Source organism: Oreochromis niloticus, linkage group LG23 (assembly GCF_001858045.2).
Source record: "Oreochromis niloticus isolate F11D_XX linkage group LG23, O_niloticus_UMD_NMBU, whole genome shotgun sequence".
NCBI classification, from domain to species: Eukaryota; Metazoa; Chordata; class Actinopteri; order Cichliformes; family Cichlidae; genus Oreochromis; species Oreochromis niloticus.
The window spans coordinates 25767693-25781961 of record NC_031986.2 but is presented as its reverse complement, the minus strand read 5'-3'; the positions used below and the strand labels follow the sequence as shown (position 1 = coordinate 25781961).

At 39.2% G+C, this 14269-nt stretch overlaps 1 protein-coding gene across 1 annotated transcript; it reads right to left on the bottom strand.

The window, feature by feature from the left end:
• Positions 1–2740: 2740 nt before the first annotated feature.
• LOC102076626 (uncharacterized) lies at positions 2741–12491 on the bottom strand. The gene is made up of 6 exons (XM_013265760.3): positions 12284–12491; positions 8471–8586; positions 7127–8033; positions 5989–6093; positions 4258–4355; positions 2741–3799 (listed from the first exon to the last, which is right to left on the bottom strand). The coding sequence occupies exons 3-6, from the start codon at positions 7488–7490 to the stop codon at positions 3704–3706; spliced, it is 663 nt and encodes a 220-aa protein (XP_013121214.1). The 5' UTR covers positions 7491–8033; positions 8471–8586; positions 12284–12491; the 3' UTR covers positions 2741–3703.
• Positions 12492–14269: the final 1778 nt, after the last annotated feature.

The following is a 14269-nucleotide window of genomic DNA, read 5'->3' as shown; positions in this document are numbered from 1 at the left end:
TATTTTATAATCAATAAAATGTTTTTTTTTAATTATCTTGCTGCATTTTGTATAAGTTCATACTCAAGTAAAAAAACAAAAAAACATTAAAGCTATTCTGTTATACTTGTATGCAAAAAATACACTGCACACCAAATATTTCATAGTTCAGCAACACTGATCAATCTAATAAACGTAAACCTGCACCATCCTCCCTGTTCTGGTTTTTTTAAAGAGTACTTAGCAGAAATATTAAACAACCTAACTAATAGGGCTGCCAACTCCTACCAAAAAAAAAAAAGGACCACCCCCCACCCTCCGACTCATGATGCTTAATCGACGTAATCAACTTTAATTTATTGCACGTGCAAAAAAAATGCACAGAAATCAAGTATTTTTCTAAAGTAATTAAGTAGATTCAACATCTTTCTTCAACAGAATTGCAGACTGTGCAGATGATACATCCCCAAAGGAAAAAGTACTGTAGCTTACTATATTATATTACTATATGTATATATTAGACTTTATAGTTACTATATTACAATAATGGACTTTCATACATTTTACATCAGATGAAAACTTTGGGTGTAAGATTCAGATAATTATTTATTAAAAGCTAGACAAGGACAGGAGTAGCAAGACAAACTAGAGAGACAGTGGGCAGAGGGACCAGACATGGACACAAGACAGACTAGGGAGACGAGGAGCAAAACACAGAGATGAACATGTGAACAGAGACAGAGACAGACACGGCATGACCGAGAGACTGAAAAAATAAGAGAAAACACAGAGATAAGGAGACGAGGGGACGAGGACAGAATGGACATGCAGGGACATTAACAACATATATAGAGCTAAAAATGCAAATGATAAAAAGTCAGTAGAAAATACAAAACTAAAGACCAGCAAATACAGAACTAGAATATGAAAATCTCCTAAATCCAAAAGAACGAGTCACAAAACCAAAATCAACTTTAAAACTGGATCCAAAATATTACGAAATATCTCTGATATATAAATATTGTGACATATTACAGAAAAATAAAATATATATAAATAAAGTTGGAATTGAGGTTACAGCTTCAGGACCATGGAAAGTGCATGCAGTTTTCGCCATGATCTGATGAGCTCAAACACATTTTTAGTGTTGGACCTGCACTAATTCAGCTGCCTGCACTTTAACAATGTTTTATTTTTTAAACAAACACAGCAAAGTGTTTCTGTTAACACCATCAGGCATTTTTTGCCTTGCAGCCCACAAAACTAACCACACTTGCAGTCTTATTTGGAGACTGCTTTTTTGTCCTTTTTAGTAAATATAGTCATATTTACATAAAGAAGAAACAAAGGAAAATAAACCTGACAGTTACAGCATTGCTAACATGTGTGAGAGTAGAAAAATTTAACAACCTCTGAATTTCCTAAACCAAAAATGAATGAATCAAACTGAAAATGTGCACAAACATGAATTACATGTACTTTAAAGGGTAGTAGATGAGTGTGGGAATACGAGGTTTTGCTTCACCTGCAGAAAAAATAAAGACTTCCCTGAAACTGACATCTTCTGGAGGACAACGTGTGTTTCTAAACCCGTAGATGTTCAGGATTCCTCTGCAGTGTGCACTAGCATGTCCCACATTATTCAAGACTCTGGCTTTGACCTGTCTGCTGATAGTAACTCAGCATACAAGTGTCTCTGTTCTCCTCTTTGCCCCACATTTCATGCTGGTGTTGTGGGTCTGTCCACTGTGGGGAACCCACACAGGCCCCACGGAGACATGTTTGCTGTGAAGCCAGAGATCCAAGAAGACACAACATTCATGACTTCCAAAGAATCTCACATTGTGATTGGTCGTAGCACTCAGGAATAGCTCAGTAGGTAGAGTGGTCGCCCCATGATCGGAAGGTCGGGGGTTTGAATCCACTGAACAGTTACCCTGAGGTACCCCTGAGCAAGGTACCGTCCCTCCACACTGCTCCCTGGTGTGCCTGCTTAGTGGCTGACCCTTGCTTCACTGAGTGAATGGGTCAAATGCAGAGAGAGTAATTTCCCCACGGGGATCAATGAAGTATACATCATTATTATTATTATTATTATTATTATTATTATTATTATCATTCGACAGGTTTGCACTTCCACTCATCTTAACAAACTCCGGCTGCTTTGTCAGTGTTTCTGTCTCTCTGTTTGTTCTTTGAACTTTCTCATGAAATCATGAACATAGATGATGTAGTTCACTTTTTTATTATTTTTATTTCTTAAATTGTTAAAACTATTTGTTGTTGATGGGCAGTACTGTGCCGAGGCTTCAAAGCTCATAACAAGAAATCCAGAAAGTCTTTTATAAAGTGACGTCATTGATGACACTGAAGCCTCGCTGGTTCAGAAAGTGGTTCGAGTGTCGATGTGATTTATGTCCACATACAAATCACAATGTATGCCCACATAATTTACATGTTTGTGTTGGAGACATCACATGAAAGTTTTTTCTCCAAAGCTAAAGAGCTCATTACTAAAAATCTAACTGACCAAGTCCAAAATATTTTTAGAAAATGTGAATGAAGTCACCATCAGCTGAATATTCATAAGCACAATCATCGTCCCATCACTGGAAAGCAGTGCAACACTTAATGTCTCATGTCCTGTTTATTTAAACACTGACTGAAATAATATTGATGAGGTTTTTTCCACATTGATGGACTTTTATTATCCTTATAAAAAACAGATGAAATGAATTAACTACACAAAGTCATATTAAGGTGTTTTTATTTCTTTGATTATCTCCATGCTGACACTGTTGGAACACAGCCATAAGGCCATAACAAATAGTTGAAATGAGGGAGCTGTGTGCACATGAAACCTCGAGAAAGGAACTTTTTTTTAACCCCTTGGAAGGAAAGTTTCAAGGCTTCACTACTATTTATCCTTGCAGACTTTCACAGAGCATTAAATCCCTCTCTCTCTCGGAGAGAGATGATGTCACCTATTTTCTTGTAATTTCTCACGTGAACATGTTGTTTTTTACTAGTTTCAGTTCTGTTTAAGCTCTGAATGTAAATCAGTGTATTCTGTTTTTTCACACACACATTGTCACACAGTAACAAAACCACAACATGACACATTACACTGTCTCATTATTTATTTAACAAAAGCTAAACCAACTGTTAAGCCCAGCCTTACTGTTTCCATAGGAATAAACAGGATTTGTAGCAGCCAGGTACACATCAGTAACTGATCGTCAGTGAGTATGAGCAGCTCTATAAAAGCAGCGTTGTTGGCAGGTTGCAGGTCTGGAGCGTTCAGGTGTTTGTTAACACAACGCAATGATCTTCTAAATTCACTCCAATGTCAGACGGTCTTGAATTGAAAAAAAAAAAAAGAAAGAAAAACTACATCTCACACTCTACTTGATCTATTTATGACTTTTTAAATTTAATTTTTAGTCTCTGGTAGTTTTAAAATTTATATTGTTTTTATTTTTTTTAAATCTCAAAATTTTCAGACTTTGCCTTTTTTTGTCCAACATGTTTCATTGTAACGTTCACGCTGTGTTCACTATAATGTGATGAATCAAAGTGAAGTGTACACATATTTACAGGTTTTTACAGCAGGTTTTGGTTCTGGTTTAACCATCTGAAGTTCTGAACCACTTTAAAAAAGGTTTGGCAAAAAGTTGTGAAATGTGAATCCAGCAGGTATCATCCACCTGTCCAGGTGTGTTTGTCAGCTTTGAGGCAATGTGAAGCAAGGCAGGTGAAGTTTGTAGTAAATGCCCTCTGAAGGAGGAGCAGCAGATCGAGGCGGGGGCTGGATCTCCTTCTGAAACACAACAGCAGCACTGAGTACAGACAAAGTAGCACTGAAGGAGAACAATGAGCATGAGCTGCAGGGTCACCTGTACACTTTAGGGCCTTTCCCACTACTACCTACTCGGGTTTGCTTCACTAGGCACATCATTTTCCCTTAGGTGGTAGTACCTGATACTAGGTACTAAAAAAAGTAGCTGGTTCCATGTCCTTGTTTTAGAACCTACTCAGCCAGAGTTTCAAGCAATCTGAGGCAAAATGCAACATCAATAGACTCCATGCCACGATTGGCTATTTAGTGGTGTCATTTAATCAGTCATGAGAGTGACTTCTTCAAAAAAAAAACCAGCATTTTTGTGTTACTATCGCATACAAATGATGTCACAGGATTTGCTACTCAATTGTACTTGAAAATGACCCAAACTGGGTCGAGTTGTGTAGATACTAGTAGAAAAGTGTTGTCTGAGTTACCTGTGGAGTCTCCAGCCTCTCACTGGTCCCAGCTGGAGGGAGGTTTGCCTGATACTTGCTGATTCTCCTCTTCAGAGACAGCGATACACAACTCAGACCTGCCAACAGACCATCAGGGGAATCACATCACCTTCACACTTACATCAGCACTCATCAAATACAACACATTTCAGGAAGCCCAGTCAGCTGCTCCTCCCCAACAATGTGACACCTAATGAGTGCATAACGGTTCCTTCCTCCCACTCCTTCCAGCAGAGCTTTGTATCATTCACAGTTCAAACTAATCTTTATCTCATGCTTACGGTGGCCCTGAAGTGCAAATCACAACAACAAATTGCTACGCACTCTGAAAATGTTTATGTTTTTCCTACCAAAATGCTGACTTTAACTAATTTAAGTACATGCAAATTTTCCCTATAATTGTGTTACACAAGTGCAATGTAAAACATTTCATGTAATGGAAACTGGTAAAACTGATATACATTAAGTTTTTACAAAGCTTTTTTCATTAAAGTCAACCATTTGAATAAATAAACCTTTGATTTGACATATGTGACTTAAACTTATTGCTTCATGTTTACTGAAGGTGAAAAATCATTTTTCTGAGTTCAGCTTCTTAGTTCAGGTTTTGTCATGATCCTGGGTGTGACCCAGTGTTTTGTGTTTGATTTCTATTTGGTGATTATTGTTATTGTTTTAGTTCTTTTGAGGTTATATTTTGTTGGTCTGGCTTCTAGTTTCAGTTTCTTTACATCCTCTGTGTTTCACATCTGGTTAGTTGTTGTCTCTGTGCTTCATGTTACTTCTGTTTCCAGGTCTGTTAAGTTTCCACATCTTAGTGTCTAGTCTGCGTCTTTGTGAACTGTCTCATGCTTCCTGTTTTACTTTGGTAGTTCTTGTCTTATGTAAACGTTTTTAGCTTTGCTTCCCTTGGTCTCGTCATGTTTGATTACTCCTAGCTGTGCTCTCCTCCTGTGTCTCATTCCCTCGTTATCCCTCTGCGTATTTGTCACTGCTGCATTGCGCCCTCACTGTGCTGTGTTGGGTTTTTCTCCCCCTCTCTGCCGTGCTCCCTGTTATCTTTGTTTCTAGCTTTACAGTGTTTAGTTGTTAATTTCCAGTTTCCGTGTTCTAGTTTGCGTTTGATTTTTTTTTCCGCTATAGAACAATAAAGCTGCCTCTTTAAGTTTTCATTCTGTGACACACATCTGAACCTTGATAGTTTTAGCTCCGCCCCCTTTAAGAGGACCCTAAAAATTGCACCTGCTGAGGGTCAACACCCATGCTGTCTGTGTTTGGACATGCTGTACTTTCAGTTCACACTGATCATTTTACAAAGGTTTACATCATTAATTTAAATTTTCACCTTTATTGTGAACATCTGGTCTTCATGCAGCAAAAGCAGAATTTAAGCCCCTTTTAATGGACTTATCTCAACAAAAACTAACTAAAGAACAAATTAAAATCCTTGAAGTAATCTTGAGAGCTGCATTTGTACAACACAGATTTTATTCTGTAAAATGTTATAAAATTTAGTTAAGGTGTTTGCATCCAACCATGTTTTACTGAAATGAAAAAATAACAAACATATAAATAAAAACAGCTTCATTAATGAACAGGAGGTTTGATTGCTGTTCTGTAACATGATCTAATGGTTGCACACTGGAGACATGGTGGTATTAGCAGCAGAGCAGAGACACCACAAAGCTTTAGACAAAGTAACAGACTCACAGATCACCACAAGAATGAGTGCCGCGTTCAGGCTCAGAGAGCTCAGGATGACAAGCTCACTCTGCTGGTTGCTGTCAGTGAGTGCAACAGGTTTTTGAGTTACATCTGGAAAGAAAAGGGAGACATTGATGAACAAGTGTGTGAAACATGTCTGAGGACTTTTCAGCTGATTACTTTAAGAAGTTTGTGATCTAAATTTTAAGAAAAGTTTGCGAATGTTGTGAACTGGCCCAGCTGTGAATACTTTTTAACCTTTTTTTAACCTTTTTACCTTTATAACCTACACTTTAACCTTTGAATTTACCACCCCTCTGTGAGAAAAATGCATTGGTGGTCGCTTTAATCACTTGTCTCAATACTGACATCAGACAAAGCTCACAACCCGCCCACTTCACTTCACTAAAGGTTAGCTTATCTGTTGCTGCTACAAGATGGTGTATTTTGCTGACATTCGTTGGCCTCTGGTCACCACATCACTGCTGGTTTCCTACTGTATCATTTTGAGGCATTAGACAGCTACTTGATAGAAATGCACTGCAATCAAATTCTAGGTTCAGATCCATCTAATCAAGCTGGAGAAAATTCAGACGCTGTCATTCAGAAAAGATCGTTTTCATTGGAGTTTTATTGTAACCACTTAGGATTTACTAGCACACCACTGTACTGTTTAGGGTGAGCGTCGTGGTCATGACCACCAAGGTTCAACATATTCAGAAACTCATCATGATTCAGAAGATCTTACAATACCAACACATTGAGGGTTACATATGGGCTGTGTTTTATACAGTTTTCTTTTTTAAACAAGGTGGATGTTCATTGTCCCATTAGCCCACTCCTGACTGTGTTACTTATAGAGTTACTTCAAGTTCAGCTAAGTTCATTAATACCCACGTAGTCTGAGGCTGTTTGGATCTTTATTTTGTTATGATGCTCTTCAGATTAGTCTAGTCTTTTTTTACAACTTAAATAGCAAATGTACTGCATTTCTCTGTCAGAGTCACATCAGAGGTGTAAAAAGAAGAAAACCACAAGGTCACTGCCAGACCTATATACCTTTGACAGATTTAACTGACAGTAGAGCATTTTGACACCACATCCTCTAACAAAGTCAGTGCAAAAATGTTAACTACTCAGTTACCTGAAATGAGATGGAAAGTTTCCACAAACTGATTGCTGCCTCCTCTCTTGATGCCACAGAAGTAAAGCCTGCAGTCCTCTGCTGTGAAGTTTTTAATCACGAGTTTGTTTCCCAGGATTGAAAATTTGGTTTCAAAACCAGGAGAGTAGAGGGTAGAGCCTGCTGAAGAAAAACTGCGGCCGATACATGCTCTGAACTGACTGTGGATCTCCATGTACCAGTATGTGTCTGCTGTCTGATTGGAGCAGGTTAGAGTGACATTGGTCCCCAGCTCTCCTCTGACCTCGGTCACGTTCTCGGCCTCTGCACAGAGCAGAACCACCAACAGGATCATCCACAGGAGAACCATGATCAGCTTCAGCATCCACAACAAGACGGAGCCGTCTGAAAGCAGCTCAGCTCTGATGGACTCTGACACAGAAGTGCTCTACACTTCCTACTTCGGGCACTGATTATGTCGTGTGCAACACCTTCAGACAAACCACAAATACCAAGTAACTCTACAGGAAGTGAAACTCCTTCACCTCTAGCCTAACGTCTTCAGCACAGCGCTGGCATTGCCTTTACTGTAGGATTAATTCAGCAACAACAACACTTTGTACAATCACCATTTCAGGTACTAAATTGATCTGGCCTAAATATACAGTTACAATGTGCATATATATTTGGAGTGTGGTGGGTGGGGTGCAGCTTAGAGAGGTAGCTGTGTGTTATGAAGAGATAAAGAGTCTGATGAATCCGGCTGCCCTGACCTCTAAAGGTAGTACTAGTAATATATGTTTTAGCAGAAGTAACAGCAGAAGCTACATCGATGTAAACTCTGAAACACTGAACAGCAGAGCTGATGGTCATCATTAGTTGAATATGTTGAGGAGCTGATCAAGTGGCTCCATCTTGTGTCGTCAAGCTGTTATAGCAGAAAAACGCAAATATTTAAATATTTAGAACTATCATAGTACTCATATTAAAAATCCAGCTCTATTCTATAATAGTGCAGATACAACAAACTTCTACTACAGTTCAAAAGTCTCCAAAAGTTTGAAAAACTGACATCTTTATGTATAACAAGGCTCAGCTGATTGATTTCTGGGAACTGGAACTTAATGATCATGAGCTTGATTATATGGACACAAATATTCCACGCACATATATTACATGTAGGTGCAAGACCATTTAAGCCTATACTGGATTCTCTAATGCACAGAGAGCCACTGCAAAGCGGTCAGCACTGGCGTAATGCAATCTCTCATTTTTGTACCACTCAGTAATCTGGCTGCATTATTTGACTAACTCCAGTCTACATGTGCAGTGTTTTCGGGGCAGCACAGTGGTTAGCACTTTTACGTCACAGGAAGAAGGTCCTGAGTTCAATTCCACCATCACACCAACATCTTTCTGTTTGGCGTTTGCATGTTTTCCCTGCATCTGCGTGTGTTCTCCCCGGGTACTCCAGCGTCCTCCTGCAGTCCAAAGACATGCAGTTAGTGGGGTTAGGTCAATTAAATCTAAATTGCCCACAGGTGTGAATGTGAGTACAAATGATTGTCTTTCTCTATGTATTAGCCCTGCGACAGACTGGTGCACCCTGCCTATCGACAGCTGGGATAGGCTCCAGCCTCCTGTGACCCTGAAAAGGATAAGTGGAAGAGAATGGATGGATGGTGTAGTCTCTTCCAGATTGGATGTTTAAAGATTGGATCTTGCAGCAGTTCTGAGCTGCAAGATACTCTTGGCCACAGGATTGTTGTGCTTTAACAGAGGGAGTTTAAAAAAAATCAAGTTATATTTCAACCTAAGAATGGAAGGTGAAAAATGTGACGTTTGTTTTGGACTCTTGTAGCTGGAAAAACTGTGGGACACACACATGGTGCACACACTGAGCCTTCTTAAGAAACAGTGATTTCCAAGATTCAAAGCTAAATACAGCTCTTCATTATCTGCATAATAATGAAAAATGATGTTTATAATTAATTTGACTTAGAGGGAGGAAAGAAAACAACAACAACAAACTACCGGCTCCAACATAGACCTCTGTGGGACCCCAAATGTCATCACTGCTGATGCAGAGGAGTGTCTTCCAGTGTTAACTGAGAATGTCTGAATTTAAGAAAATATTTAGACCAGTTAAGAGCCAAACTCTGGACTGTGTTCCAAGTGCTCAATGAGTAAGTCATGATGTCAAAAGCAGCACTCAAGTGCACCACAACTAAGATGGAACCATCAGAATTGGCATGAAGTAGAATATCATTTGTCACTTTCAAATGAGGAGACTCGATACTGTGGCAGGTGCTGAAGTCTGATTAAAAGGCCTCAGATATTGTTCTTGTCCAGAAAGAATGAGAGTTAAATTAAAAACAAACTATTCTAGAACCAGAGCCAAAAATGGCAGTTTGATAATTATTCAGGATATTCACATCCACATTTTGCTTCTTTAAGAATGACTGGACTACTGCATGCTTAAAACACAGAGGAACTATACATAACTACAACCATTTTTAATAGTGAGAACATTCCATCATATTATGTCAAATGTTTCCTTAATAAACCAAGATGGAAGAACATATAGAAGTGGAACATGTCATATGAGAAAGTCATTCTGAGAACTAGAAAAGGAAATAGGTTTGAAATCCTCAAAAGTGGCAATAACTGGATGATGAACAATGGGATTATCTCCCAAAGTTCCAAAATCATACATTAATTATTTTCAACACTAAGAAGTAAATCCTGAAATTCCTCCACAGTTTTCTAAAGATCCTTCATTGAATCAGTTGTTAGTTTACCAATGCATTTATTTTAATTACTACACACACTGCTACCATCCATATTGTTGAGATTACAGTTTTTCTGAATTGCTAAAACACTAAATCCCATTGTAAAAACTAAACTGTCAACTATGAAAACGCTTTCATTAAATCAATCTCACAGTTGCCAAACTCTTAAACACCATTCATCTGGTTAGGACACCATTTGCAAATCTGAATCTCCCATTTACCAAAACTCTAAACACGTTCTCAAACACAAAACACATTTAGCAGTGTGGTGCACTTGTACCCAGACCGGTGCACACAGGCCACAGAAGTTAAACACAACTAACACACTGTTTTCACCATGAACACACTACCACTCAAAATTGAAAACACACGTTTCAACCTCTTCTTCTGCTTTTTGCGAGATTGAATACAGCTTCATCCACAAAGATGTATTCATGCGGCCTAACCACTGAGTCAAGCTCAAAGATTCTCTGTACACAACAAACTAATTTTAGTTCTGTAAACGAAATAGTATGATGTATACATGTGCTATGTATACAAGTATACTTATACAGTTTTTTCTGATGGCTTAAGCACATATTTTGTAACTATTGGCTATTTTTGCAAAACTCTGCACACAAATAAGAAAACCCTTCACCAAATCAGCAAAACATTGTAGTTTTCTTGCAAAAGCTAATAAACCTTGCTTAACTCTCCACACCTTTGTAAAAATGGTATTTTCGTATCAAACAGTTAACACAAGCCATCATATTAATAAGCACACAATGCACCAACTACACACTGATGGTATGAATAAAAAACACATCTGGCTTTTGCTTTCTCTGTGCACAAGGTAGGCTATGTCAGTTTGAGGTCATACTTTTGTCATAGATCCGTAAACATAGAGGGATCCAAACTTCAAGTACTGGTGTTTATTCACACACATCAAAACAAACACAAGTGTTTATTTCCAAGTCAAAACAAAATATTCATTTCACTGAGGAAAAAAAAAAGAAATCAGTCTACATCGTGTCGTCTCTCTGGGTCCGGCCACAAAATTTTGTCTACATCACATGAAATGTCCTCTAGTCCAAGGCACCGGGGAAAATATCTTCTGGAATGGCGTATCCAGGCCTGACATGATGCCTGGTCAAATATCCCCACATGCCTCCTCCATTGCCTGTAAAAGGGCTATGCATGGATGGGGATGACGGTCATAGATCTTCCAGTGCCAGGCAGAGAAGAACTCTTCAATTGGATTCAAGAATGGAGAGTATGGGGGAGGTTGAGTACAGTGAAGAGTGGGTGATCTGTAAACCAGTTGTGGACCAAAGCAGCCCTATGGAAACTACCATTGTCCCATATGACAATGTATCTGGTCTGCTCTGGTCTCTGAATATTAGTGAGCATGTCGTGTAAGGTGTCCAGGAATGTAATAATGTGTGCAGTGTTATATGGGCCCAGGGCTGCATGATGGTGAACAACACCATTTTGACTTATAGCTGCACACATAGTTATGTTACCACCACGTTGTCCTGGGACATTGATTATGGCACGGTGTCCAATAATGTTCCTGCTGCGTCTCCTTGTCTTAGTGAGGTAAAAACCAGCCTCATCCACAAAAAACTGCTCATGACCCATGGCATCTGCCTCTAGCTCCATCACTCTCTAGTCAAGACAAAACAAATTCAGCACAACAGGCACATGCACAGCACTACAGTATGCACTTCCAGATTAAGGTTTTTCTCAAAACATTAAACACAAGTTTAGGCCACTGAGAATTTGGTTTAGAGAAGGGAGTTTAGTGTTTTAGTGTTTCAGAAAAACTGTAATCATGAAACCTTAAACCTGCATTCTTTCTAATATCCAGCAGGGGGAGACTTGTAGATATAAAACAATATCTGAATGGACAAGAGTTTGTGAGAAAATAAGTCTACTGATCACCCGATATCTGATCAATAAACAGTTTCCTAATGAGTTTATGGTCACAGCCATTAATTTTAAACCATACTGAATAAAATATGACGTGGTAAATTATGCTCCAACAATTAGAAACAATTAGAAATCAAGGGAAGATTTAATCCGGGTTAAAACAGTGATTTACAAAAGTCAGGGGGTGATGCAATAAAAGCTACATCCATCTTTTAGCATTAACAATGGTTTAGCTTTAGCATTGTTAGTTATATGAACAGTTGTGGTATGCAGGTATTGGTAGCAGTAGTTGGAACTAATCGGAATACAGTACTAAAAAAACTAGCATTACTTTTAATGGCATTTCACCAAATATAGCAAACATATATCAAATGTGTACTGTAGACAGTTGTAACTTGTGTCAGTAGTTCAAGCTGGATTAGATCAGCATTCACACTAATGTCAGTGTTAGCAGCTACAGCAGTGGTTTGTTTACCTGAACGCTCTGCAGAGTCTCTGCATTCTAGTTTGTTACAGGTTGATGTTCATCCGCCTGGTCTCTCTGAGACTTCCTCTTCAACCACAGAAATGCAACCACCACAACTGCCGAAAGAGCAACTAGGTCAGTTCATCTTCACCAAATTTAATGACTTCTTCCTGTTTTTTGTTCCTGCACTTGTCCAACATGTTTCATAAAATTCAACTTGGTTGATTCTGACTGATCTACTTGCAGAGGAATCAGCTCAATGCTACAAATATGAATCAGTGCTAAATGTGGTTGTTTTGTGCATCATTACCTTTTAACTCTCTTAATGTTAATCCTGTAAATAAAAGACTCTCCCAGTAATGAGGAAGGCTGAGCAGTATATGATGACGAGCTGATGATCTGGTGTGTAGCTGTTCTGCTGCTGATGGTCTGACTCAGTGGAAGGAGAGATAAGTGGAAAAAATGTAATAAGAAACACAAAAAGCAACAAGAAATTTACAAGTGACCTGTTTGTATTCACACTTTTAAAAATGATGCTGCTAGCATCATGATGAAGAATCTGCTGAGTTTTTTGTAACAAGAAAAAGTGATGAAATTAAAAATAAGATAATGACTTTGTGGCGGGGCATGGACGGTGGTGCGGCTGCAGCGAGGTGGTCTCACCTGAGCAGCATCAACGATCATCCTGCACCTGCTTTAAAGGGCTGAACTAGGTCCCGCCTTAGTTGTTGTTGTTGGGGAAGTGTGCAGCTGTGAGCTGGAAAACTGCAGCTGGTTGTGTGTAAGGGACAGGAACTGAGAGTAATAAAAGAACGCTGAAAAGCATAGAAATGTGATCGCCTCTGCCATGTGGTTATTACAAACCAGGTTTTTTTTCCTTTTTAAGGATTCAAGGATTCAAGGAGCTTTATTTGTCATTCGCATCACATGTTAACATGAGGTGGAACGAAATTATGTACACACGGTCCCGGAGTGAAAAGAAACAAAAATAATGAAGAAACAGAATTTTTTTTTAAGTTATAAATAAATAGTTACGTTTTTTTGTTTTTTTAAGAAACAGAAATGACAAGTAATAAGACAATACAATAAATAATACTATAAGTAGAGTGCAACAACCCGAGTACCAGTATGGAGTATGGGTATAGAGTGTGGGTATAAATATAGGTGTAAATAAATACTTTAGCAGGAAAGGACATGATGACCAGCATTCATAAAGTGACGGTGTCAGTAAGTGTCAGTAGTGATTAAGGTGCTACAATAACAGTTCTTGTCCATTTATGCACTGAGAAGTCTCACAGCTTCTGGAATGAAGCTGTTTCTCAGTCTGGTGGTTTTGCGTTTAATGCTTCTCAGCCTCCTGCCTGAGGGGAGCGGGACAAAGAGTGTGTGTGCTGGGTGAGTGGGGTCCTTCATGATACAGGTGGGCTTCTTCCTGCATCTGGAGGTATATATGTCTGTGACGGTTGGGAGGCTGCCTCCGACAACTCTCTGTGCAGCCTTCACTACCCTCTGTAGAGCTTTCCTCTCTATCACAGTGCAGTTTCTGTGCCACATGTTGATGCCAGAGCACAGAACACTCTCCACTGCACATCTGTAGAAGGAGATGAGAACTGAGCTCTCCATTCCCGTTCAACCTTTCAACCTCCTCAGGAAGTAGAGCCTCTGGTGAGCCTTCCTGATCAGGCTGGAAGTGTTGTTTTTCCAGGTGAGGTTGCTATCCAGGTATGTACCCAGGTACTTGTAGCTGGGTACTACTTCGACTGCAGATCCTCCAACATGCAGGTGTGTATGTGTGTGTGTGTCTTCCCCCCCTGAAGTCCACAATCATCTCCTTTCTTCTCATTTAAGCAGAGATTGTTTTGCCTGCACCAGTCCTCCAAGTGTTCCACCTCCTTCCTGTAGCTGGTCTCATCATTGTTTGTGATGCAACCAACCACAGCTGTGCCATCCGCAAACTTTACAATATGACAGCCTGGATGGTTGGGTGAGCATTCA